This window comes from Mytilus californianus, unplaced genomic scaffold, assembly GCF_021869535.1.
Source record: "Mytilus californianus isolate M0D057914Y unplaced genomic scaffold, xbMytCali1.0.p SCAF_11, whole genome shotgun sequence".
Classification (NCBI taxonomy): domain Eukaryota; kingdom Metazoa; phylum Mollusca; class Bivalvia; order Mytilida; family Mytilidae; genus Mytilus; species Mytilus californianus.
The window spans coordinates 32993282-33018476 of NW_026262593.1; the positions used below are offsets into that span (position 1 = coordinate 32993282).

General features: G+C 34.0%; 1 protein-coding gene across 1 annotated transcript; it reads left to right on the forward strand.

Moving 5' to 3' along the window:
• The first annotated feature begins 954 nt into the window (after positions 1-954).
• Positions 955-12718, forward strand: LOC127720874 (endoglucanase E-4-like). The gene is made up of 11 exons (XM_052227618.1): positions 955-1131; positions 2873-3170; positions 4863-5033; positions 5511-5698; positions 7443-7602; positions 8371-8482; positions 9339-9489; positions 10162-10306; positions 10707-10878; positions 11898-12070; positions 12631-12718. Exons 1-11 carry the CDS (start codon positions 955-957, stop codon positions 12687-12689), a joined length of 1806 nt encoding a protein of 601 aa, XP_052083578.1. The 3' UTR covers positions 12690-12718.
• The last annotated feature ends 12477 nt before the right edge of the window (positions 12719-25195 follow it).

The window sequence follows — 25195 nt, forward strand, 5'->3', positions numbered from 1 at the left end:
TCTGAACTGTGATCAACCAAGTGGAATTGTTCATCAAGGGCAAATTGGTAAACAGTGCTTCAGTATTCCAACTTAATTTTTAAACTTGTAGTCATTTGTTATTTCTTTTCAACCTGTGAGGTAAAGGTGCTTACAATAATCTGCCCCGATATAATGTTTTCTTAAAAGTTGCACATGGAAAATGACGTGCTTCTAGCGAGTAGCCTTAAATTACTTGATACACGTACTAGTAACTCGTTTTGAATTTTTTATTGATTTGTTGAACGTTGAAAAATGTGTAACGTTCAGTGGCAAATAACTTATGCAAAATCCGGTCGATTTCTTTAACCAGTACAGTTAAACAGTTTATACCAAGTTCCTGAACTTCCTGCTGTAAGGTAATTTGTCTTCAGTTATCTACCACGAGGACCTTGTTCTCATCACAAGTGCAATGTTGCGTCAATTTGGAGAATATTGTCTAACTACCTTGATAATTGAGTTGATTTATGAACTTTATATGACCATGTGTTCAAACAAAATATTCCTAGTTCCCGAACTTTAGCTTAAGGTACGTTGTCGTGATAAGAGTTAGGATGATTAGAGAGTATATAATGGCAATAACAGAACAAAATAACAGTGCGGTATAGGACCTGAATGAACGTATAGCTCACGAAGGTAAAATTATTTTTTGTGGCCTCGAGTTGTTTCACATGAATGAACTCTAAGTAATGATTCGTTATTTCCTATTTTCTTATTGATCTTTTCATATAACTACAAATTAATACCACATATGCAATTTTATATAAGGTTATTCTAAAGCTGTTGGGCTAGATCAAGCTCTTAATCGTTCCTATAAGTAAGCATTTATTCATGAAACCTCTAAACTGATAATAACAAGTGTCTTGGTTTTGTTTTACTATAGGACGGTAGTTCAGCGTTTTAGATAGTTGGTCATACAATTGGTCTTCCCGAAGGATGATCGCTCTATTGTTAGTTACTGCCTTGTTGTCAGTTAATGCTGAGGACCAAGGTGTTTATATTGATAATCAATGGAATGGTGGCTTTCAAGGTCATATTTTACTACACCCTGCAGTAGCCCTCCATGGCTGGACTATCCATGTCAAATTTGATCATCCTGTTGACAAACTAGAGGTAAGCAAAATATCAAATAATATCAATGGTAGGTGTCGTGTAATGCTCTAAATCACCAAACAGAACCTAGAAATCATAGTACCAATTTGAATCCATTTATTTCTCATTAACTACAAATTAAATAGTTACAGAGAATATGAATATATGTATCAATATACATCAATCGGACTTGAAAGGCATCCTATGAAGATGTCATTTATTTTTTCCCTATTGAGTACTTATTGTTATGAGCTCATACTGGGTCGTTTGAACTGCTAAATCCGTCTTCATTATGCATTATCCATGAGGGTCTGGATGAGGGGTCCTTCATTTCTCTATTCTTTATTTTGTTAGACCATTTTTCTCTATTCTTTATTTTTTAGTCCATTATTCGCTGTTCTTTGTACTTTTCCGCCTTTATTCTGAACTTTTTGCCCATTATTCTCTATTCTGTAATCCATCAAAAACCTCATTCATGTATACATAACTAAATACTGATATAATTGCGTTATCAACCTCAATTTTTTTAAAGCTGTTTGATGAATCCAACTTTATTTATTACTTGAGAGCAATCCTGAATAAGAAGTTACTATTGGTCAATTTTGAACATTTTCGTATCTTGAAGTAATACTTTTGCTGATTTATATTCATAAAATATGTTTCTCTAAACCAACAAATAAGAACTTTAGATAGAACGTTCCGTTTTCATTCTCCTCTAAATTCTTAATTTATTTTCACCCTGAAAAATACTTTTCTTCAGAGCTTTATAAAAAGCACATGCACATTCTGATTATTCAAAATATAAAAAAAAAGAATCAAATAAAGCATCAATTTCATCAAACTAAGAGTTATACCTACTAGGTACGAATAATTAGGAAGAGGCAAATCAAGGTAACAAACTGGAACTTAGAGAATCGCATGAACTAAAAGGAACGAGACGTGCATTGTGAGTCAAGAGGATAAGCCCTTCCTGTTATATAGCATCACCCGCCATGCTAATTCACAATCAGTTAAAATGTCGCAATCTGGAACAGTACACAATTGGTAAAATTACAGATCGGACGACAATACTGGTATCATTAGATCAAAGACCGAGAAAACATGTCGCTAGTAAGCAAGAAACTCTCCATTCCTTTGGCGATGTTACATGTTTACAAGTATTTAATACCTGTCATGTCAAGTCATTGTAGGACTATAATCAACTATCTGAGACAAAATGGTCACATGTACAACAATCAGCCTTCATATTCCTAAACATATTTAGGTCACCTTATTTTCTGTCTCAAGGACCATTTTTTGTCATTTTCTTGTCATTTCAACTACCAGCCTTAAAGATTCTATTCAATAGCTGAAACGCAAAACTGTTAATATAATTGTGACAGTGACATTTTTATCTTAAGTTTTGGTTAATTGATACACTTTTATCAGCTATCTGTTTTCTAACTTATGTAAACGTTTTTTTCTGAATAGTATATGTATACAATTCCCCTAGTCGTCCAGATAACAGGCTAAGGATCCCTGTTTACATGTATCAAGGGTAATAGATTAGAAGGCTAAGAAATATAGTTCACTTTTAACCTTGATTGTACAATTGGTTTTAAATGTCTATCGGCATTTGTATAATGATATTTTAGTAACATCTTATTTACGTTACATTAGAACTTCAACAACGTAAGTAAACAAAATGTTTTAAAAAGAAACCCACTGAACCAACACATACAGCTTGCGACGAGCTTTGACCATTTACATTTTGTGTATTTAGACCTGGGTAGCTGTAATATCATCTACCAGCTCAGACAAAACAGAATTTGTACTTACAAATAAGGACTATGATAAAGATGTTTTGTCCGGGGGAAACCTGAAGATCGACTTTGTAGCACGTGCATCGGGTACCACATCTCTAGCAGGGGCAGTAACAATAGAAGGACAGGGTCCACCATCTACAGGAACACAACAACCAAATCAACCAACGAGTAATTCATCAGTTCCACCAGTTTTGATAAATAATTCAACAGTACCACCAAGTCATTCTGTAAAATTGACACCACCACCTGGAGTTGGTAAGCATTACGTTTATAGATATAGAAGTATAAATTGAATAGCTGAATAAATGTAATAATCTTGCAAACAATTTACCTGTATTTTAGTCATATATATTAAAGCAGATTAAGTGTTTGTGTTTGATGTTAATTTCATTTGTATATTTCGACTTAAGTGTTCAGTTAATGAGTTACGTTACTGTTGCAAATAAAGGTTTTAATTGCCAAAAGCACAATTCACCTAACACGGTTTTTAAGAATAATTCCACAGATAATCAAAACTAAGTAATAACAATTGAGGATACTACATTGCTTTAAATAATGACGGGTTTCATATTATACTGCGGAAATTAACTCAAGGGGACTAACTTTAGATACAATTCATATAAACATTCATATTTGTTTATTTCTAGATTTGGATATTTCATTTTCACACGGGAAACTATATACAAAAATGTACAAAATAAAGGGACTATTTTTGTTCCCTATTGTAAAGTTCCCTTTTTTACCTGATGTTCCTTTTACCCCTATTTACGTTGTGTATTGTACTCACGAATTCTCCATGTAAGTACCAGGGATATGTTTTGGTACGCTAATCGCGATCTTAATACGATTTACCATAAGTTAGGTGTTTTTGTGCTTCATACCATATCCAAATGATATTTACAGCTTGCTTTATGTTGTGCTGTTACACCACTGTTTAATATTAGGGGAGGGAAAGCGCGCACAAACATTTTAAACCCCGCCACATTATTTATGTGCCTGTCCCCACTCTGGAGCCTGTAACTCAGATGTTTTAGTTGTTTCATTTCTGTAATATTTGTTTTGCGCTAGTTGTTTTCTTACAAATTAGGCCGTTGTTTTTCTATTTTTTTTTTCTCATTTGTGTAAAGTCGAGGCCTTTTTATGCTGACTTTTAGGTATGATTTTGTTCATCGTTGAAGGCCTTACGGTGACCTATCGTTGCTTACATTTACGTCATTATGACTCTGGTGGAAATTGTTTCATTGACAATATATGAAATCTCCATAAATGTATATACATATACACTGTTCATGCTAGATTCAGGACCCAAAATCATACTGATTTTTAATCCGGTAGTTGGAAAGCGACACATAAAAACACATACCTTATATAATATTACAGATTTCAAGTTAAAAAAACTGCCATATTCATAATGTGCCTATCCGAAGCGAGGAGCCTGTAATCCAATTGTTGTTGTTTGTTGGTGTTTAGTTTTACATTTATTGTTTTAGTAAAAATCAGGAAGGATTTTGTTTTTTTTTTCTCTTAAATGTTTTCTTTATTTTGTCATCTTTGGACTTTTATAGATACCTAATGGAATTTGCTCATTGTTTAATAAATACTGTATGATGTGTAGAAGTCTTGTGTATGTCTGTCGGTTAGCTTGATTGATGTTTTATTAACGTTTACCCCATATCGCATCTTAAATTATCAGTTCATAAACTAAGAAATTATTAAGAAACTAAGGTTCAACTCACTCAGTCAAAGTTGACCTTATATGGATTTGCTATTATTTTTAGCTTCTTTTTGGTCATAGAGCTCTTCAATTGTTTCAGTTCTTGTACATCATTGGCTTTCAAATATTCGACGTGATGAAGGTGAATCAAGAAAAGCTCGTCGGACGCATGACATTTATAAAGTGTTGTTTTCATTTTTGAAGCATAGTAACAAATTTCATTTGTACTTTAGGAGGATCTAAGATGAAATATGACTATGGTAATGCCATGGGACTTTCCATCTTGTTTTATGACGCTCAGAGATCAGGTAAACTTCCCAGTAACAATCCGATCTCATGGAGAGGTGATTCTGCAATGGGTGATAATGGGGATGGACATGACCTAACAGGAGGCTGGTATGATGGCAAGTATATATATTTGAATGTGTATGAAAACCCCCGAAAGAGTCAGTCGCGAAGCAGGGAAGATGTTACCCTGATTAGAAGTTTGATATAATGGTTTGCATTGAACAGAAAGGTCTACATAAGGTGCATATTTTCTAATATTTAAGGAAGGTTTGCATTTAGCAAAATATATGTTTATCTATTTGATAAACCATATACCACGTGGCCTTATCTCATGCTATTAAATCGTTGTAAGCACATTGCATCGTCGGTACATGGTAACAATTATTGCCAATAATTTTGTAGATATTTGTATCTAGAAATATTATGATTCATATTTAATGTAAACATGAGAATAGGAATAATATTAAAACTGACAAAATTGAAATTCAATCCTTTGATTATCTATTTAGTTGTTTACTTGCATAGAAACCGTACTACCTTTATCAATGTTTGGCTTGGTTTTCGTTACGTATAAATACAAATTTTCTTCCCAGCTGGAGATCACGTCAAATTCAACCTTCCGATGGCAATGTCGGCTCATGTTCTAGGATGGGGATTGGAAAAATTCAAAGATGCATATGAACATGCTGGAAAACTGGACGACATGTATGATTGTTTGAGAACACCTCTGGACTATTTTCTGAAATGTTGGATTCCAAGCCAGCAAACTTACTGGGTTCAGGTGATTTATTTGCTCAAACGTTATATATGCTATGTATAGGTTGTAGGTTCATGCGTATTTAATAATCTCATATTACCTCGAATCTTAAGTTTAAACATCATAAGCCAAGAAACAAACAACTCATATTGGATTAGAAATAATCAGGAAAGATAGGCGAAAGATACCAGAGGGACATTCAAACACATAAGTCGAAAATAAACTAAAAACGTCATGGCAAAAAAAAGAAAAGACCAAAAGAAAAACAACATTTGACAAAACACAACATAGAAAACTAAAGACTGAGCAACATGAACCCCACCAAAAACCGTGGGGATCTTGGGTGCTCCGGAAGGGTAAGAAAATCCTGCTCCACATGTAGCAACCATCGTGTTGCTCATGTTAGTACAAATCCAAATTGAATGATAAGTATATGCACACCAATCGGAATGATACTATGTGAATTGATTCTGTTCAGACCTTGTGTAACGCTGTGTGAAATGAAAAAAAAAATATAAAAAATGAAGCTAAGCCTATCAGCGAATTACTGGCATCCGATTGGAAAATATTTTGAATCAGAATCAGAATTGAAACTAAACGGTCTAAAATAGAAAAAGACTATTCAGGACAGGTTAAGAAAAAGAAAAAACAAGAAGGTGCATGAACAAATAAAAAAGTTGAATAATACGGATATATGCTCTGATTCCTTGCCCGGCTTTGGTTATATTTTGTGTCCATTTGGTTTTATCAGCTCTTCAATTTTTTTATTAAGTTTTGGCTTCGAGCTTCACTGAATAGACATTTATTGTCGAAATGCGCATTTTATGCAGTAACATTATTCCTACCACTGGGTCGATAACTCTGCTGGTGGATTGTAAGTCCCTGAGAGCATCACCATCACCAGCCCAGTAGCCAGTACTTTGGTACTGGCATGAAAATACGGATATTGTGCTATTGAAATTTGCTGTTTAAAAAATTATTGAAATTATTTTAAATTATGAAATATATCTCCCTCATGCAAAGCTCTGATTCCTTGCCCTGCTTTGCTATACTTTGTCTCCATTTTGGTTTTAGTAGCTCTTTAATTTTTAATAAGTTTTAGGTTTTTAAATATATTGGCCTCTTGCATCACTGAAGAGACATTTATTATCGAAATGCTCATTTGGTGCAGTAAAATAGGTACCGTTAATGTTATTATTTGATTTTTAAATAAAACATATAAAGCAGAGATATATGTAACACTGAACTAAAAAAACTTCACGTTTTGTTTTCAAATGGCAAGGATAACAAGGATTGAACCGGTTTTAACACTAGTGCTATGTAGAAATAAGAAGATGAGAATGAGACAACTTTTCATCAGAGACCAATTCAAATGACGCAATAGTCAATAATATAGGTCACCATACAGCTACTTCTTTCAAGAATATTTTACTTGGCAATCACATTCCCCTGTATGTTATTGTTAATAATGAATTCAACTCTTATATTACTTAATCAAGAAGGGCCAGAACTTGATGTTATGTATGAGGGTATGAATAGGGTTTTCAGAATAGAGAATATTGAGCAACAGGTGACGAATAAATGGCAAAAACAAAATTAGTAACATAGTAAAAAAAAATAGAGAATGATGGGTTGCTGAAATATAAAGAATAGAACAATACTGGAGAAAATGAATAAATAATAGAGAAAAAAGTCTAACATTAAAGAATATCGAAATGAATGAACCCCCTTCCATACCTTCATGCATTTGTGTTTTCAATACATATAGGTAGGTGATGGTGGAGCAGACCACGCTTTCTGGGGGAGAGCAGAGGACATGCACATGGGTAGACCCGCTTATAAAATTCACCCCGGGGCACCAGGAAGTGACGCTGCAGGAAATACAGTTGCAGCACTTGCTATCGGAGCAGTTGTTTTCAAAGACAAAGGTAAGAGGATTAGAGTCATTGTGGTAGAACAAATTAGTATCAATCGGCAGAAAGCGCTGACAAACGTTAAACTATAATCTGACGAGCTAAGATTGGATTTCTTGCGTAAAATTTCTTATTTCATAATTTAGATCTAATGTAGATGTTTTAATAGTATAACCCATAGTTAAACTGCGGTGAACACAGTTTCAGCATTTTCTATCGGAGCAGTTACTGTTGACGTCAAAATTGTTATATAATTTATAATCAATCGGCAGACCTCGGCATATTCTGCCAACCAACATCAAACGTTCTTAGATTGTATAATCTGACAGGATGAGCCGAATGAAATTCTTAATATTTTATTATTTAGATGGCGCGAGTGTAACACCTATTTTTATTAATATGACCGTAGAAGAAATCGGTATGACTGTTAATTTCAAAAACTTGGGAATGATTTAAAATGTATGCCAAATAATCCCATATTTCATAGGAAAGATACAAACTTTTGTCTCAAACACATGTCTGAATTTATTTTCTTCAATATCTTGTTATTTCTATATTTGTGTTCATACAGTTTATAATTAATTCTTTAGTTACCTTGTAACTATGAAGGCGAAGCGTGAACAAGATCTACATTTCAATCAGATTGCAAGAGGCAACAGTAATGGAGTACTATAAAATTAATCTCATTACTTTAATCTTTTCTTCTCCATTTCATGTTTTCGTAATCAGACAGTAAGAACTATTTCACCTTTCCTTTGTACCTTTTGCGTTTGAATATTTCAGATGCTGGTTACAGTGCTAAATTATTGGAAGCTGCTAAATCCTTGTACGAGTTTGCAAAAGCTAATCCCGGTATTTATTCAAACAGCGTTCCTCAAGCAAAGGCCTTTTATGGGTAATATACGAGTAACACTAATAATTTCTTGACATTCGATATAGACCTTAATGTTTATAAACCGAAAGCTGTATCGAAAAATAGAAATCATAGTCATTCTTTTTTTGTAGAATTGACTTCGGATTAAATTTGCATTGATTCGTAGTGCAGTGCAACGGCTAAGTTGATATTGTTCTCTGTAGATGTTGCCAAATATAAAGTATGTTAACTAGTGTTTGATTCGAAATATGAAACCCCTTATTTTGTACTACACATACCATTAATTCTATATTGCAGATAAACTCAAGGTTGCTCAGCTATTTTTTAATCGTCTATACATTAATAAAAATTATGTTGAATTTTGATAAACATTTGTAAATGAGATTGCCAGTTTACTTTGCAAAAATCTGAAACTACATCATTTTCTACATAAGGAAATGCTTGTACCAAGTCAGAAATATGACAGTTGTTTTTCATTCGTTTGATGTGTTTAAGCTTTTGATTTTGCCATTTGACAAGGAACTTTCCGTTTTGAATTTTCCTTTGAGTTCGTTTTTTTTGTTATTTTACTTTTAATGGCATAAAGGTCAGCGTGTGGTCTTCAAACCAAAACAATGTTTATATAAGAGGGTGTGGATGGGGTTACAGAATAGAGGAGAATGGGCAAAAAAATAAAAGAATAGAGAAATGGACCAAAACAATAAAAAATAAGTGGGTACAGTTGCTATTTTACATATCTTTCCTGCCAAAGGTCGATGGTTCTCCCTGGGTACTCCGGTGTCCTCGCCATCAAAAACTGACTGCCACGAAATAGTTAATGGCCTGAAAGTGTCGTTAAACACCAACCAACCAATATTTTATATATATTCTTAATTAGCTCCTCCGGATATACCGATGAAATGTGTGAAGCAGCAGCTGAACTTTATAAAGCCACCAAAGATCAAAAGTATCTGACAGATGCAAAGTCTTTTTACGATCCTGCAGTGGCCTGGGGTTATTCGTGGGATGCAAAACAACCAGGTTGTCAGGTATGCGTTTAACTTAATGCTATATTAAGAGACACTTGGAAATTGTTTTAGATATTTGCTTGCTGTATATTCGGTACTATTCAGGAAAACTTCCAATCAATCCAGGACTGTTAAGTCACGGTTAGGTATAAAGGAAACATTTTGAAAATCGCGAAATCAAATCATGGCGAAATGGACTAGTAAGGTCTGAACGCGAAATAAGTTAGCTTACAGTATATTGTATAAAGTAGGTAAATTACAGCTACGGAGCAGTCAAGAAGACTAAACGAATTCAACTACATGCAAACTATGTATGTGGACAGTAGTGAATTTTGCGCAATGAGCATGTCCCAAATTAGACTGAAAAACTGAACATATCTATGTTTTTCAGACCGGTTAGATTAAACAATGATAGCTTTAAAACTCAATGTATCTATCTTTTTACGAGTATTCATAAGATTACCATGTAATTATGTCAAATATATGATTCTTTGAAAGAAGTATTGTTCGTTATTTTTCGTGGGATACTTATTTTCGGGGATTTCGTGTGCACATTGTTCAATTTTAGAAACCAGGAAATCAGAAAACGAAGAATATACAATTTTCTTGATTCTACAAAATTTGTACCTATGAATAAAAACCTGAATCCACTCTAGTTTCATTTCATCTTAACTTCATTCTTTATATATGTAGCTTCTACTCTGGGAATTAACTCAAGAAGCTAAATATAAAACTAACATGGAAGAATTCATTGCTTCATACGCACCTGGTGGATCGGTACCTATGACACCATGTGGATTGACTTACAGAGATAAATGGGGATCAAACAGATATGCTGGCAAGTCTTTATTTTGATCCAAAGAATCCAAGATCCAAACAAACATATGTCAAGGATCTTGAATAAAACGAGATATGCAATGAACGTCAATGATATGATAGCTTAACGACAGATACCCTATTGCACAAAAAAAATACATCAAGAGTAAAGCAACAGAAAAAAACATAACATTGTAAATATTGTAAAATGGTGTACGTTTTTGTTTGACAGTTAACAACTGCAGCATCGTGCATCTGGTACTGTTGTGTAATGATTCGTCGTTCTGTCATTAAATTTGAAAGTCGTGTTTCCGAAAGGAACCCTTCCTTAAAGAAAAAGAAAAGAAAAAGAAGCAAAATAGTTGATTTTTTTTATTGATCTTTGCTATTAGATATTTAGTTAAGATTTTTTTCCGTTTTAGCTAATGCCGCTTTTATTGCCGTGATTGCTGTTGCTGACGGAATAGGTGGAGATAAGTTTTTGAATTACGCCATGTCACAAATAAACTACATCTTAGGTGACAATAATTTACATTTGAGTTATGAAATAGGATTTGGAAATAATTATCCGAAGAAGCCTCACCACAGAGGAGCGTAAGTACATTTTATTGATTTATTTTGAAATAATTATTTGAAGAAGCCTCCGAATTATTTCACAATGCGTTTGCCATGCCAACAGCTTTGAAACAGTTGAATATATTTTAAATTGTTTAAAAGCCACGTGAATAAGATATTTTTCTTTTAGACAATAATGAAAACAACACTTTATAAATTTAATGCGGCCGAAGCGCTTTTCGGGATTTAACCTTCATAGGGAACGCTGAAAGTTGAATATTTGATAGTCAAGGGTGTATAAAACAAAACAAGTTGAAGAGCTATAGAACTATAGAAATAATAGCCAAATCCATGTAAGGTCAACATTTTATGATATTATTTCTCTTAGGTAACCTTTCATAATCTACATAAAATTGAGAATGGAAATAAGGAATGTGTTAAAAAGAAACAAACCGACTAAAGAGCAGAAAACAGCCGAAGGCCACAATGGGTCTTCAACACAGCGAGAAAATCCTGCACCCGGAGGCGAAGTTCAGCTTGCCCCTAAACAAAAATATGTACTAGTTCATTGAAAATGAAGGTCACACTAAACTCCAAAACATATAAATGAACTAAAGTTAAAAAAAAAACATACAAGACTAACAAAGGCCAGAGGCTCCTAACTTGGAACAGGCCCAAAAAAATGCGACGGAGTTAAACATGTTTTGTGAGATCTCAACCCTCCCCCTATAACTCTAGCCAATGCAGAATAAACAAACAAACAGCAATACGCACAGTAAAACTCAGTTTAAAAGAAGTCCGAGTCTGATGTCAGAAAAGGTAACAAAAAAGAAACTAAGCAAAATGAATACGATACATAAATTAACAAAGTACTACTAGCAGTGACTGACACGCCAGCTCCACAGCTCAGTTAATCTGATTGAAAGATTATGTCTTCATCATATGAAAATCAAGCATAATCCCTCCCGTTTGAGGTTTAGTATCATACCATCATAAAATATATGAGAAGAACATAACCCGTACATGTGCACTTTACATGATTATTTTTCATTTCACAGTGCATGTAAGCCAGGTTGGTGTGCTGCCTCATGGCAAGATAGTCCAAATATTTTGTACGGTGGACTTTGTGGTGGACCTGGTCAGAATGACGATTATCAAGACAATCGAGATGATTATGTCAAAAATGAAGTAGCGTGTGATTTCAATGCTGGTTTCCAAACTGCATGTGCAGGTAACATTATTCATAAAAACAAAGCCATAACTATGATCGAGCTTTAAATGGTTTTATAAAGACTTAAACCAGCACAATTGGTCCTGATATTTGAGGCTGATGCGTTTTGAAGCTCTGATTAATACATGATAAACAAATTAAAACAACTGCTTCATGTGATGAACACTGAAATGTTGCTCAAAGACTAAGAAATTAAAAAGTTGAAAAGTTTAATCAATAAAGAGAAATTATACACCTTGGTTTACACTGAAAATTTCCTGCCGAAGGCCGCTGGTTCTCTCCAGGCAATCTGGCTTCCTCCACTAATAAAAACCAATCGCCACGAAATAGCCAATAGTACTAAAAGTGGCGTTAACCATAAGCAATCAATCAATCGTATACACTGAGAGGTATATAGAAATTATTGCTAAGATTAACACAATCGCTTCTGTTTATTTTTCGAATAAAAAGCCTAACAAAAGTTCTTATTTCTTTGTCTTACATTAAACATGAGACGTTTACCTTAACCACTGCTATTTCTTGTTTTTTCACGTTATATAATCATTCGTTTTGTTTTATAGGTCTCTACCATTTCGCAATCAATAACCAGCTGCCTCCATCTCCACCAGCGAAATGTTGATTTTCAGATGCTTACCTTTAAGACTGAAGATTTAAAACTGTTATGATAAATTTAAAATAAAGATGTATATTTGTTCAAGTCAACTTTTCTGATGTCTTAAAAATAGCATGCACGAATTTCGTATCATGTGTAAACTTGAAGACTTGTGTTAGATGACAACCATTTGACCCCCAACCTCCCCTCTCCCGAAAATCAAATGGTATTTCTTTTAGTAAACATATATTATGGTTATGATTACTTCAGTAAAGTTAGTATGATTACTTCAGTAAAGTTAGTATGATTACTTCAGTAAAGTTAGTATGATTACTTCAGTAAAGTTAGTATGATTACTTCAGTAAAGTTAGTATGATTACTTCAGTAAAGTTAGTATGATTACTTCAGTAAAGTTAGTATTGTCGATGAGCTCCGTTTTACTTGTATACAGCTGAAATCAGACCAAACAAAATAGCTACTAGTATTCCATACATACAACTAAACCATAAGAGAGGGACGAAAGATACCAGAGGGACAGTCAAACTCATAGATCGAAAACAAACTGACAACGTCATGGCCAAAAATAAAAAGACAAACAGACAAATAATAGTACAGATGACACAACATAGAAAACTAAAGACTAAGCAACACGAACCCCACCAAAAACTGGGGGTGATCTCAGGTGCCCCGGAAGGGTAAGCAGATCCTGCTCCACATGTGGCACCCGTCGAGTTGCTTATGTTATTACAAATCCGGTAAATAGTCTAATTCGGTAAGTCACATTCGTGAAAAGGGAAAGGTATTGTAGTTACGACATAAGGAACATATCCGATATCATCTGTGAAACGGTTATTCCATAACGGTCAACCAACTCGTGATGGCGTCCGTAAAATTTACGAAGGGATGACTTCAACTTCACCATTTGGAACTCTTGGTTTAATAGCTTCCTTGTGAGCAGCAATCCTCTATCAAGGAAATCATGATAGGAAACACAAGCCCGGGAATATCGTAATACTATCGCCCATAATCATCGTCGACATCATCACAAACATGGTTTCTCAATCTTTGCTTCTTCCTTTCTTTTCTTCTCTTTATTTATATTTCGTATAATATCCAATATATTTGTTCGTTTAACATTCTTCCTCATAATATTATCATTATATATATACTCATATTGCAGACGACTTCATAACTATGATTTGCTTGTGTCTCAACCGACAAACAAACAAAATATGTTTAAACTATATCGTTGTCCTTTGTTTTGGTGGTGTCTAGTTTTTGTATTATTATAAACCATACTACAACTCCTTATCTTTATATTAGGTAAACACTTGTCATTCGATTAAGCACTCAATTGTAATTGAACCCTAGCCGTTTTAGTTTTAGAGTCGGGTGGTGACGCTGTGTTTAAATGTATAGGTAGGCATTACAAAATAAAAGGATATGGAGTAAATGTACATGGGACAAAATCGCACACAATACATAGAAAAAATAAAAAAATATCAATAAACAGGGCTTTTATTCCTGTTCTTCATCTTGACAGTTGATGTAGGGTCTTCAACAATGAACGAATCATTCATACCCTACATTAAAGTCAAGACGGCCCCTAGCGTATATACATATCGGTTATACTTGTGCCTGTATTACTCGGCTCAGGTAATCATAAAATTGCTTATTACGGCTTTGTGATGTTAATATGAAAAAGGAGATGTGAATTATACGTTCATGAGACATCAATCCAACAACAAAATAGCAAAAAGACATCAAGAGGACAACAAACAGTCTATACCATAGACCGGTGTCTATACGTCTATACAATGTCAAAGTCTTAATTGTCCCGTGTTCATATGTAATATGTAAAGGCATGCCTTTTATAGCTTACTAAATAAGACTTATAACCGGGTTTGTACTTGCATGATCAACACGACGGGTGCCACACGTAGAGCAGGATCTGCTTACCCTTCCGGAACATCTGAGATCATCCGCCATTTTGTGTCGGGGTTCGTGTTGCTCAGTCTTTAGTTTTCAATATTGTGTTTTGTGTATTGTTGTTTGTCTGTTGGTCCTTTTCATTTTTAGCCATGCCGTTGTCAGTTTATTATGGTATCTTTCGCCTCTCTTTTACGACTTACTTATGTAGATGAAACTCGTGTCTGACGCATCAAATTAGGAGCCTGGTATCTTTGATAAGTTTTTACAACCACTGGATAGATGGCACTGCTGGTGGACGTTTGATCGCAGGAAAAACCAGCCCAGTAAAAATTACTTTTGACATGAAATAATATTGATAAGTTCATTTTCTGTAAATACTAGTAAACTGTTTAAAAAATATATAAATAATTCAACACCTACGTTTTTCTACCACTAGGCATAGTCTTAAAATGTCCTGTACCAAGTCAGGAATATGGCAGTTGTTATCAAGTAGTCCGTTTCTATGTATGTTGGCGTTTGTTTTTGTTGCAGTTCAGTGTTTCTGTTGTTCCGTTGTTTTCCTCTTATTGTTGATGTGTTTCCCTCGGTTTTAGTTTGTAACCCGAATTTGTTTTCTCTTAATCGATTGATGACTTTTGAACAGCAGTATACTACTGTTGCCTTTATTTACCCGTAATTGGCACAACTTTTTTTTGTTTATTTTTGTTTGTTTCCAATGCTCTTCAACTTCGTATCTTATTTGGCCTTCACCTGTCGAGTCTGATTTAGACGAAACTTACCAAATTAAATGTCTGGTATCATTGATGAGTGTTTATAACCAATGGGTTGGTCCGATGATTATCACCAGTCCAACAGATGAAAGCATTTGTGTGTTGACCTGAAACAACATTGCTTTGCCAATTTTCTGTAAATCAACTCTTGATAAAAATGTAAAAATTATTCAACAGTAAAAAGTTTCTACCACCAAACATAGATAGCCTACCCTATTTGGCACAACTTTTCGGAATGTTCTAATTTCAATGTTCTTCAACTTCGTATTTTATTTTGCCTTCCATCTTTCGAGTCTAATTTAGACGAAACTTACCAAATTAGAAGTCTGGTATCTTTTATGAGTGTTTATAACCAATGGGTTGGTCCGATGATAATCACCAGCCCAGTAGTAGAAAGCATTTGTGTGTTGATATAAAACATTATTGATATGCTGATGTTCTGTAAATCGACTTTTAATAAAATGTAAAAATTATTTAATAGTAAATTTGTTCTACCACCGGACATAGATAGCCTAAGCCTATTTGGCACAAATTTTCGGAATTTTCTTATTTCAATGCTTTTTAACTTCGTAATTCATTTGTCCTCCCAACTGTCGAGCCACGTGATTCGAGCGCCACATGAAGAGTATTGTGTAGACGAAAGCGTGTCTACAGTATCAAATTATAAACATGGTATCTTTGTTGAGTATGTTTTCTACAGTATAGGTTTTGATCGTACTGAAAGTCTTATGGTGACAAATAGCTTCTTACATCCACGTCTTATAGTCTTGAGTGGATAGTTGTCTCATTGGCAATAATACCACATCTTCTTATTTTCATATATATCTAGCCTTTATAACTTTGACCCAAGCTTATTACCGACGTCATAATGCTTAGTCCGACGTTAATAAGTTTAACCAAACTCTCTCAAATATAATCAAAAAAATCGATTACCATAATTAGTTGCTCGGCATTATATGAGTCCTTTTTGAACATGTTGTCTTACAAAGCTTCATATTGTTACTTGCAGCTGCTGATATTTTACAGTACCAATATGCAGAAAACATAATAATCGTTACATTTGTTGTGCATTTATTCTGTAATGACTTATATTAAGTTCGGGTAGTTCAAGTCAAGAAGCCTTTAACAATATTATTGAGTCTTATTTGTTTGCTGTTAAGACAATCCAGATTGTATTCCAATTTCACCTGTCATTTCCTTTTATTTTAGTTCTTTTTTCTATGTTTATGCATTATTTAAAAAGAAAAACACCCTGCAGTTTTCTGACTTTTGTTTCCTTTCCCTGGAAGTCAATAAGCCAAAGTTAAAGGTCACTTTGACAATGTAAACTTTTCAGTTTAAAAAAAATAAAACCCAGAATGTATTAAATCTCCATTATTTGAAAGGAATGATACTTGTAATAAATTAAAACATAACTAAATATGTATTCCTATTCAATTATGAACACTTACGGTCCTAAATCCTGTGGATACTTAAAATTTTTGGATTGTGTTTTTCTGTTGATGACTTTTTTACGCTAAATCCACCGGATGCGTGAATATTTGATATTTGAATATGGGAAACATGAATTGATTTATTAGTTGGAATTGGCTTTGAACTAGCTTTCAGTAACTGCAAGTTTTCTTAGATCGCTACTTCGGCTTTTTCAATCTTTTTGTGGTTCTCTCGGGGCACTCCGGCTTCCTCCACCAATAACAACTGACCGCCAGGAAATAGCACAATAGTGCTGAAAGTGGCATTAAACACCAATCAATCAATCAATATTTTTGTTAGTTATTTTTTGTTATGTGTCGATCTAGTGAGTAAAGCCTTTTTCTAAATTATTTTTACATATGTTATTATGTTGTGCTGCTAACCACTGTGCAAGGTTAGAGGATCGGAGTTGAGTGCTCGCAACGTATTTAACCCGGCCAATATTATTTTAGGAGCCTGTAGTTCAGTGACTGTCGGGGCCTTATATAATTGGATATACGGAATATGGGTTTTGCTCATTGTTGAAGGCTGTACGGCGACCTATAGTTGCTTTCATCAACTTCATTTGTTACTGGTGGTCTGTTGTCTCATTTGCAGTCATACCATATCTTCTTATTTTTATTATTAATAAAGGAAAATATTTAGACAGCTATGAAAATTGAAAATTGTGGTTGCATTTATCATGTTTTAGGATTCGATGTAACTATGTCATCTAAATTAAAACCAACTGTTTTTTGCATTAAGTCCTCTATTTTTGGCAATATCTTACTTTATTTTCATATTAAAGAAGAATTAGATATGAAGACAACCGTCAAATATAAGTTTGAAGGATTGTGATGATGAGTTTATTCAAATTGTTTTTACACAACTTGAATTTGTCTATCTTGAATAACATAATATCTTCAAGCACAATCTGCATATATGCAATTTAAAATTGTGAACTTTCACTAAAACCTACCAAGCGATGTAGGAAGGGTATTGCTTATTACAAAGTGTATAGGGACATGGTAATTCCATCATTTCCGCAAAAACACTCACACATAAATATCGTTCATCTGAGTTTTTAAGTTCCGTTGCATCTCATAACATCACTGAACTTCATCGTGTAGAACGCTGTTTGACACGAGGTGGCAGTTTTGAGCGGAGAAAAAGCGATCAAGGTAAGTAAAAATATCAAAATTTCTTTTTTGAGAATTGTTAGCACCAAATAATGTATTGCACGGAAGGAACCGAACCATAATCTATTTCAAGCAAGCAGAAGCAGACGTTTCTAGTGCTCCGTTTTCTCAAACACCTCTCCCCAGTTTTTCGTGTTGCAGTTCTGAGCATTCATATGTATGTTTCAGGATAAAAAAAGCTACTTTTGGCGATTTTTTTTCTCGTATGATTTATATAGAAATGAATTCCTATGATCTAACTTATCACCAGCTTCTTAGACAACATTTATTGATTTTAAAGTTAATTTTCATCGAAATGTACTGTGTCGCTCGGGGTGTAAGGAATATTTGGTCTTGACCTTTGATTTTGATTTAACGGTTATTCTACCGTTTGAATTAATGAGGACCGGACAAAACAGAAAGTATTTATAATAAGGATTCAAATACTATATAATATAGACCTATGTTATTTGGTGCATTAAAGTCGTTAACTAAGCGTCTTTTTGAAAAATGTCACTCGCCTAAGATAACAGACTTAAGATTGTAAGCATGACCTCATTTTATCACCTCCAGTTATGTCTACTTAAACTCCTGACTTGTCCTTATTCGGTAAGGTTATTTACTAATCGAACAATTTGATTGTAAAACTTTTTTTTATTTTTTAAAGTTTTAAACATATTGTTGTACTAGGTAGATGGTAGGCTTATATAAAAGAGGCTATCATGCCTACAATACAAAGACTATTTATTTATGAGAATCTGCAGTTTTGCTCATTTTTATCAGGAAAGATTTCGAAATAATACCATTTCTTATGTCTTTTTCACTTTGCTCCATTGATATATTTCAAAAACAACAAGCATTATCTTCTATATGCATGTTGAGAAAATGTCGGACTTTTAAAAGTTAAATTTTGTTGTACTGAAACTTTAACCATAACATACTACTATGTCAATATAATCGCATCTCATATGAATAAATAGAGATAGTATCAGTCCTAAACAACTTTGATAAGTGAAACCGGTCCTGGAATGAAATTATCATCTCTAGTCCGACAAAGTTGATGATTGGATATGAGGTTCGCGTCCGTCCGGTCGTTTGTTTGGTTAAAAAATCTTAGCCACTACAAATTAAATCATGAAGGAGGGGTTTTTGTCAGCGCTGCAAAAATAAAAAAATCTGAAGTGTTAACATACAACATATACAATTTTGTTTGAACATGAAAGACAATTATTTATTTGTAAGGATATTAACAAGACATTTTAGAAACTTTAATTTATTTTAGGTGGAATTGAAAAACTACTATACGTTAAAAAGATGTTCTTTGTATGCCTTCTAGTGGTTCTATTATCTACCAACGCCGAAAACCAAGGTGTTTATATAGAAAATGCGTGGCATGACGGTTTTAAAGGCTATATTTTACTTGCTCCTACAGTGGATCTACATGAATGGAAGATTCGTGTAAAATTCAATAATCCAGTTGGCACGCTAGAGGTAAAATTCATGATTCTATAACACACGCAAACTTTATTCATTGAATAACATATACTTGTAAGATGTATACTTACCCTTGACACCCTAATTAAGGCAGGGTTGTCAATTTGGTTACTTATTCCTTATTCCTTATTCGTTACTTATTCCTTGTTCCTTAATCGTTACCTATTTCCTATTTATTTCTTATTCTTTACCACTTTTCCAATTCGTTACTTATTCCTTATTCCTTATTCGTTACTTATTTCCTAATTCCTTATTCGTTAATTATTCGATCCTTATTCGATTTTAATATGTTTCCCCCTTTTATGCTTTGTTTATTTTTATTTTCTTGTCTCTGGTGTTAGTTCTTTGTTGGTAGAGGTGAAATTACCCTTTAGGACGTATGTACCCGTTTCTCACTCGACTGATACCCTGATACTTATTCGCTACTTATTTGTTCCTTATTCGCTTATTATACGTTCGTCTTCTTACTGCTTTATTTTCTTGTCTCTGGTGTTGGTTCATGGTTCGTAGAGGTGAAATTACCCTATTAGCGCGTGTGTACCCGTTTTTGCGCTGGACTGATACCCTGTTACTTATTCGCTACTTATTTGTTCCTTATTCGATTTTAATACGTTGCACCTTTTTATGCGTTCTTTTCTTGTCTCTTGTATTAGTTCTTGTTTGGTAGAGGTGAAATTACCCTATTAGCGTGTATGTTCCCGTTTCTGCACTCGACTGATACCCTGTTACTTATTCGTTCCTTATTTGCTTTTTATACGTTGCACGTTTTTAATGCTTTCTTTTCTTTTATTTTGTTGTATCTGCTGTTATATTTATAAACGGACAATTTTAGTAAGTTTTGTTATAAATCATGTCAGTACCGAGGTACTGACTGCTTAGCTGATGATACCCTCGAGGACTGGTAGTCCATCAGCAGAGGTATCGACCCAGTGTTGTAAAAAATGAAAACAACATTTTATAAATTTTATGCATCCGAAGCACTTTTCTGGATTTATCTTCATCAGGAACGCTTAAAGCCGAATATTTGAAAGCCAAGGATGTATAAGAACCGAAAAAATTGAAGAGCTATATATTGAAAAGGCCCTAAAACAATAGCCAAATTCATTTAAGGTCAACTTTGCCTGACGCAGTTGAAACCTTAGTTTCTCTATAATTTCAAAATTTATGAACGGACAATTTTTAGAAAATTTGTTATAAATCATCTCAGTACCGAGGTACTGACTACTTAGCAGATGATACCCTCGGGGACTGATAGTCCACCAGGAGAAGTATCGACCCAGTGTTGTAAAAAATGAAAACAACACTTTATAAATGTCATGCGTCCGAAGCGCTTTTCTGAATTTATCTTCACCAGGAACGCTCAAAGCCGAATATTTGAAAGCCAAGGATTTATAAGAACCGAAATGAAGAATGGTACAAAAGTTCGTAGTAGGAAAGTGTTGATTCTTACTCACGAGATTATATTTTATTTTAATTTCTTTTTAAATATGTTCAATTTCCCATGGATCTACCCAAATCAAAATCTATTTTAGGTAAATGTTGTGCCAAACTGTAATAAGCATTTAAATGAGATAAGTATGTAGTTGTTTGTGTTTTATCATAATCCACCATATATGAATTATAATCTTTACTATGTCTAAGAGTCATCATGGCAACTCCTGCTCTAGTTGATTTTTCAAATATAATAATAATCTTTTATTCGTAAGCAATACAACTTATAGAATATAAGCATCATAAAGTATCTATTTCAGACTTTTTCAGATTTCATAACTTTGTGTAGTTTTCAATTTCAATTCTTGTTTTGCTTTTTTATGGTATGCTTTCCACTTTTTTCTTTACTTGATATATTTCAGTACTAACACCATTTTTGTAAATGGTGTTTCTTCTTTTTCATATTGATGTCATGTTTTATTTACAAGAATTACTTGATAAAAAAAAATAATTTGAAATAATAAAGCTTTCTGAGCATTCGCAAATCAATTCACATTTTGCTCCTCCTTAATATATTCCCTAAATTTTAATACACTTGTTTGGGTTAAGAATTGTCTTCTTTCTTTCCAAAGCTAGATCCTTAGTTTCTAACCAGTGAGTAAGAAAAGTATTCCTGCTTTGACTTTATAGCCAATTTTAAACCATTACTTATCATGTATGCCCAATACTTGCAATGTTCCCCCATTCAGTTTTTTATTGTCAAAATCTTGGTTATCCCAAAATTACCTTTGACCTCTTCAACATTCAAAATGTTATTAAAACATTCCAGTGGGGATATCCTACCATTTAAATGCTAAACAATTTTATTCTTGGGCTTCCTCGCCCAACACGATTTCCCTCGTAAATGTATCATCCTCCTCCTCAATAATAATTACTATGCTTTATATTCTTATTTTGATGCCATACTTTCATTATTTAGGTCTCTATTTTTATTTTGATGCCATATTTTAAATATGTGGTTAAATTGTTTTTGTCAGGTTTGGTTTCGTGTCAAAAAAAAATTTAATTTAAAAAATAAATGAAAATTGAATATAATTTTGTAAGTCAGAATCGACACTTTCCTACTACGTACTTTTGTACCATTCTTCATGTGGATAATCTCTTAGTATGGCCAGCTGGCAATGGTTACAAAAATATATGATGGATTCAGTCACATACTGAGTTTACCCCACCATATGCTACCAAACACGTACAGGTCTAGGTTGTTTTTGCTATGGGTCATGCCTACCTCTATCTATGGTTCCAAGGGTCACGTGGATAATCTCTCAATTTGTCCAGCCAGCAAGAGTAAAATTGGACTACGTGACATATAGGGTACTCCAACTATATGCTGACAAACTGGTACGGATCTAGGGTATAAGTGCTCTGGACCATTTTAAAGGCTATATTTACCTCTACCTCTAGTACAATGGCCACTGTGGAGAATCTCTCAGTTTGGTTAGCCCGCTGATAGGGTGATTTCAATTCCAAGAACACAGAACTCACAACAGGTACATCAAAAAACATATCATTAAAAGGCGGCAAAGTAAAACAAACGAATAAGGAACGAATAAGTAACAGGGCATCAGTCGAGCGCAGAAACTAGTACATATGCGCTAACAGAGTTATTGCAAATCCACGAACCCAGAACAAACACCAGAGTCATGAAAAGAAAAAAGGGAAATCATTTAAAAGGCAGCTCTTAAGGTGCAAAGTATAAAATATATAAATAAGGAACAAATAAGTAGCGAATACGTAACAAGGTATCAGTTGAACGCATAAACGGGCACATACCCGCTAATAAGGTCATTTCACTACCACGAACCAACACCTAACACCAGAGGCAAGAAAATAAAAGAAATGAGATCATTAAAAAGGTGCAACGTATAAAAAGCGAATCGGGACGATAAAGTGACAGGGTATCAGTCGAGCGCGGAAACGTAGTTATACGCACCAAAAGAGTAATTTCACCTAACAGAAACCATAACTAACACCAGAGACAAGAAAATAAAAGAAAGAAAAGCATTCAAAAGGTGCAACGTCTAACAAACAAATAAGGGAAGAATATGAAGCGAATAAGTAACAGGGTATTAGTCGAGCACAGAGACTGTTACATATGCGCTAATAGGGTTATTTCAACTCCATAAACGCAGAACTAATACTAGAGATATGAAAGGAAATAAAAAGAAATCATTAAAAAGGGGCAACGTATAATATGCGAATAATAAATGAGTAAGTAAAGGGTATCAGTCGAGCGCGGAAACGGGTACATGCGCGCTTATAGGGTAAGTTCACCTCGTCGAACTAATAACTAACAACAGAGACAAGAAAATAAAAGAAAAAAACCTTAATAAGGAACAAATAGGAAGCGAATAAGTAACAGTGAATTAGTCGAGCGCAGAAATGGGTACATACACACTAATAGGATAATTTGACCTCTACGAACCAAGAACTTACACCAGAGACAAGAAAACAAAATAACAGAAAGCATCCAAAAGGTGCAACGTATAAATAGCGAACGAGGAACAAATAAGTAGCGAATAAGTAACAAGGTATCAGTCGAGCACGAACAAGGGTACATACGCACTAATAGGTTAATTTAACCTCTTCTAACCAAGAACTAACACCAGAGACAAGAAAAGAAAAGAAAAGAAAGCATTGAAAAGGTGCTACGTATAAAAATCGAATAAGGAACAAATAAATAGCGAATAAGTAACAGGGTATCAGTCGAGCGCAGAAATAAATACATACGCGCTAAAAGGCCTGAGTAATTTCACCTCTACAAACCAAGAACGAACATCAGAGACAAGAAAATAAAAGAAAATAAAGCATTAAAAGGGTGAAACATCTTAAAATCGAATAAGTAATGAATAAGGAATAAGAAATAAGTAACGAATAGGTAACGAATACGGACTAAGGAATAAGTAACGAATAGGTAAGGAATAAGGAATAAGTAACCAACTTGACGACCCTTTTAACAACGTGTACACAGTTGAAAAGTAATCAAGCATCTCGTTTATTGTAAGGCATTTGAACTGTGCAGTATATATGAGGCACTGCATTGTACTAGTATGACTTTGTACACCTAAGCTGTGAATTGCCAGGTTATAACAATAAAAACAAAGATATTTTGACTGTGCCATGTGTTGCATAATATGTTTTTGGGATAAGACCTTGGGTTATGTCAAAATAATAACGAAAAGACCTCAGAATGAAGTTTTTGCAGTGTTTGGAGGTTTTCATAAAAAAAACCAAGACGTTTGAAACCCTAAAACACTCAAGCAAATAAATACTATTTTGCACCAAACATGTTTTACCCAGCCACATTTTTTTCGTGCATGTCTCAAGTCAGGAGCCTGTAATTCAGTGGTTGTCGTTGGTGACTTATTATCATATTTATTTTTCGTTTTTCTTTTGTACATTAATGGTTTTCTAGTTTGTATTGTTTCACATTTTATCAAGACGGGGTCTTTTATAGCTTATCATACTGTGTGGTTTTTGCTCATTCTTGAATGGCCTACGATGACATATAGTTACTTAAATCTAAATCATTTCGTCTCTGGTGGATAGTTGTCTCATTGGCAATAATACCATATGTTCTTATTTTTATAGTAATACCTGGCAGACATGTTTTTTTGAATATTGATAAATATAATAATTTTCGAATCCAGTTGGTCCAAAAAAAGACCTTACCATGCCTTCTCCTTCAACAGAGAATATCAAGATCTGCCAGAGGACATTACAAAGCTCAATCGATGACGAGGTTCTTTATTTTACTAGACAAAACAATTATCAACAAAAACTCAAATTGAAGCAAATGAAATAAAATATGTTTAAAATATCGTTTGATACATAAATTAATACAATTAAACTTACTCACACAGGGATTGTTTCGTTGAAGGTATGGGCTGCTAAGATGATACACAATAGCACTGATAAAACGGAATTTGTAATGACTAACGTGGATACGAATGGATTTCTTATGGCAGGAAAAAATCTGAAGCTTGATTTCTTAGTACGTGGTACTGTTGATACAAATCATTTCGGCACAGTAACATTAGAAACGGGAAATACTGGTACTGTAGCAACGCAACCGCCAATGCTAAAAACAGTACAAACGAAATCACACACAACATACCAGATAACAACTGGGACACATTCGACAATTAAAGAAAACGGTGGATCAACAGTACCTACGGTTGGTTTTGGTAGGTATAAGGTAACTGGTTGTTCATAT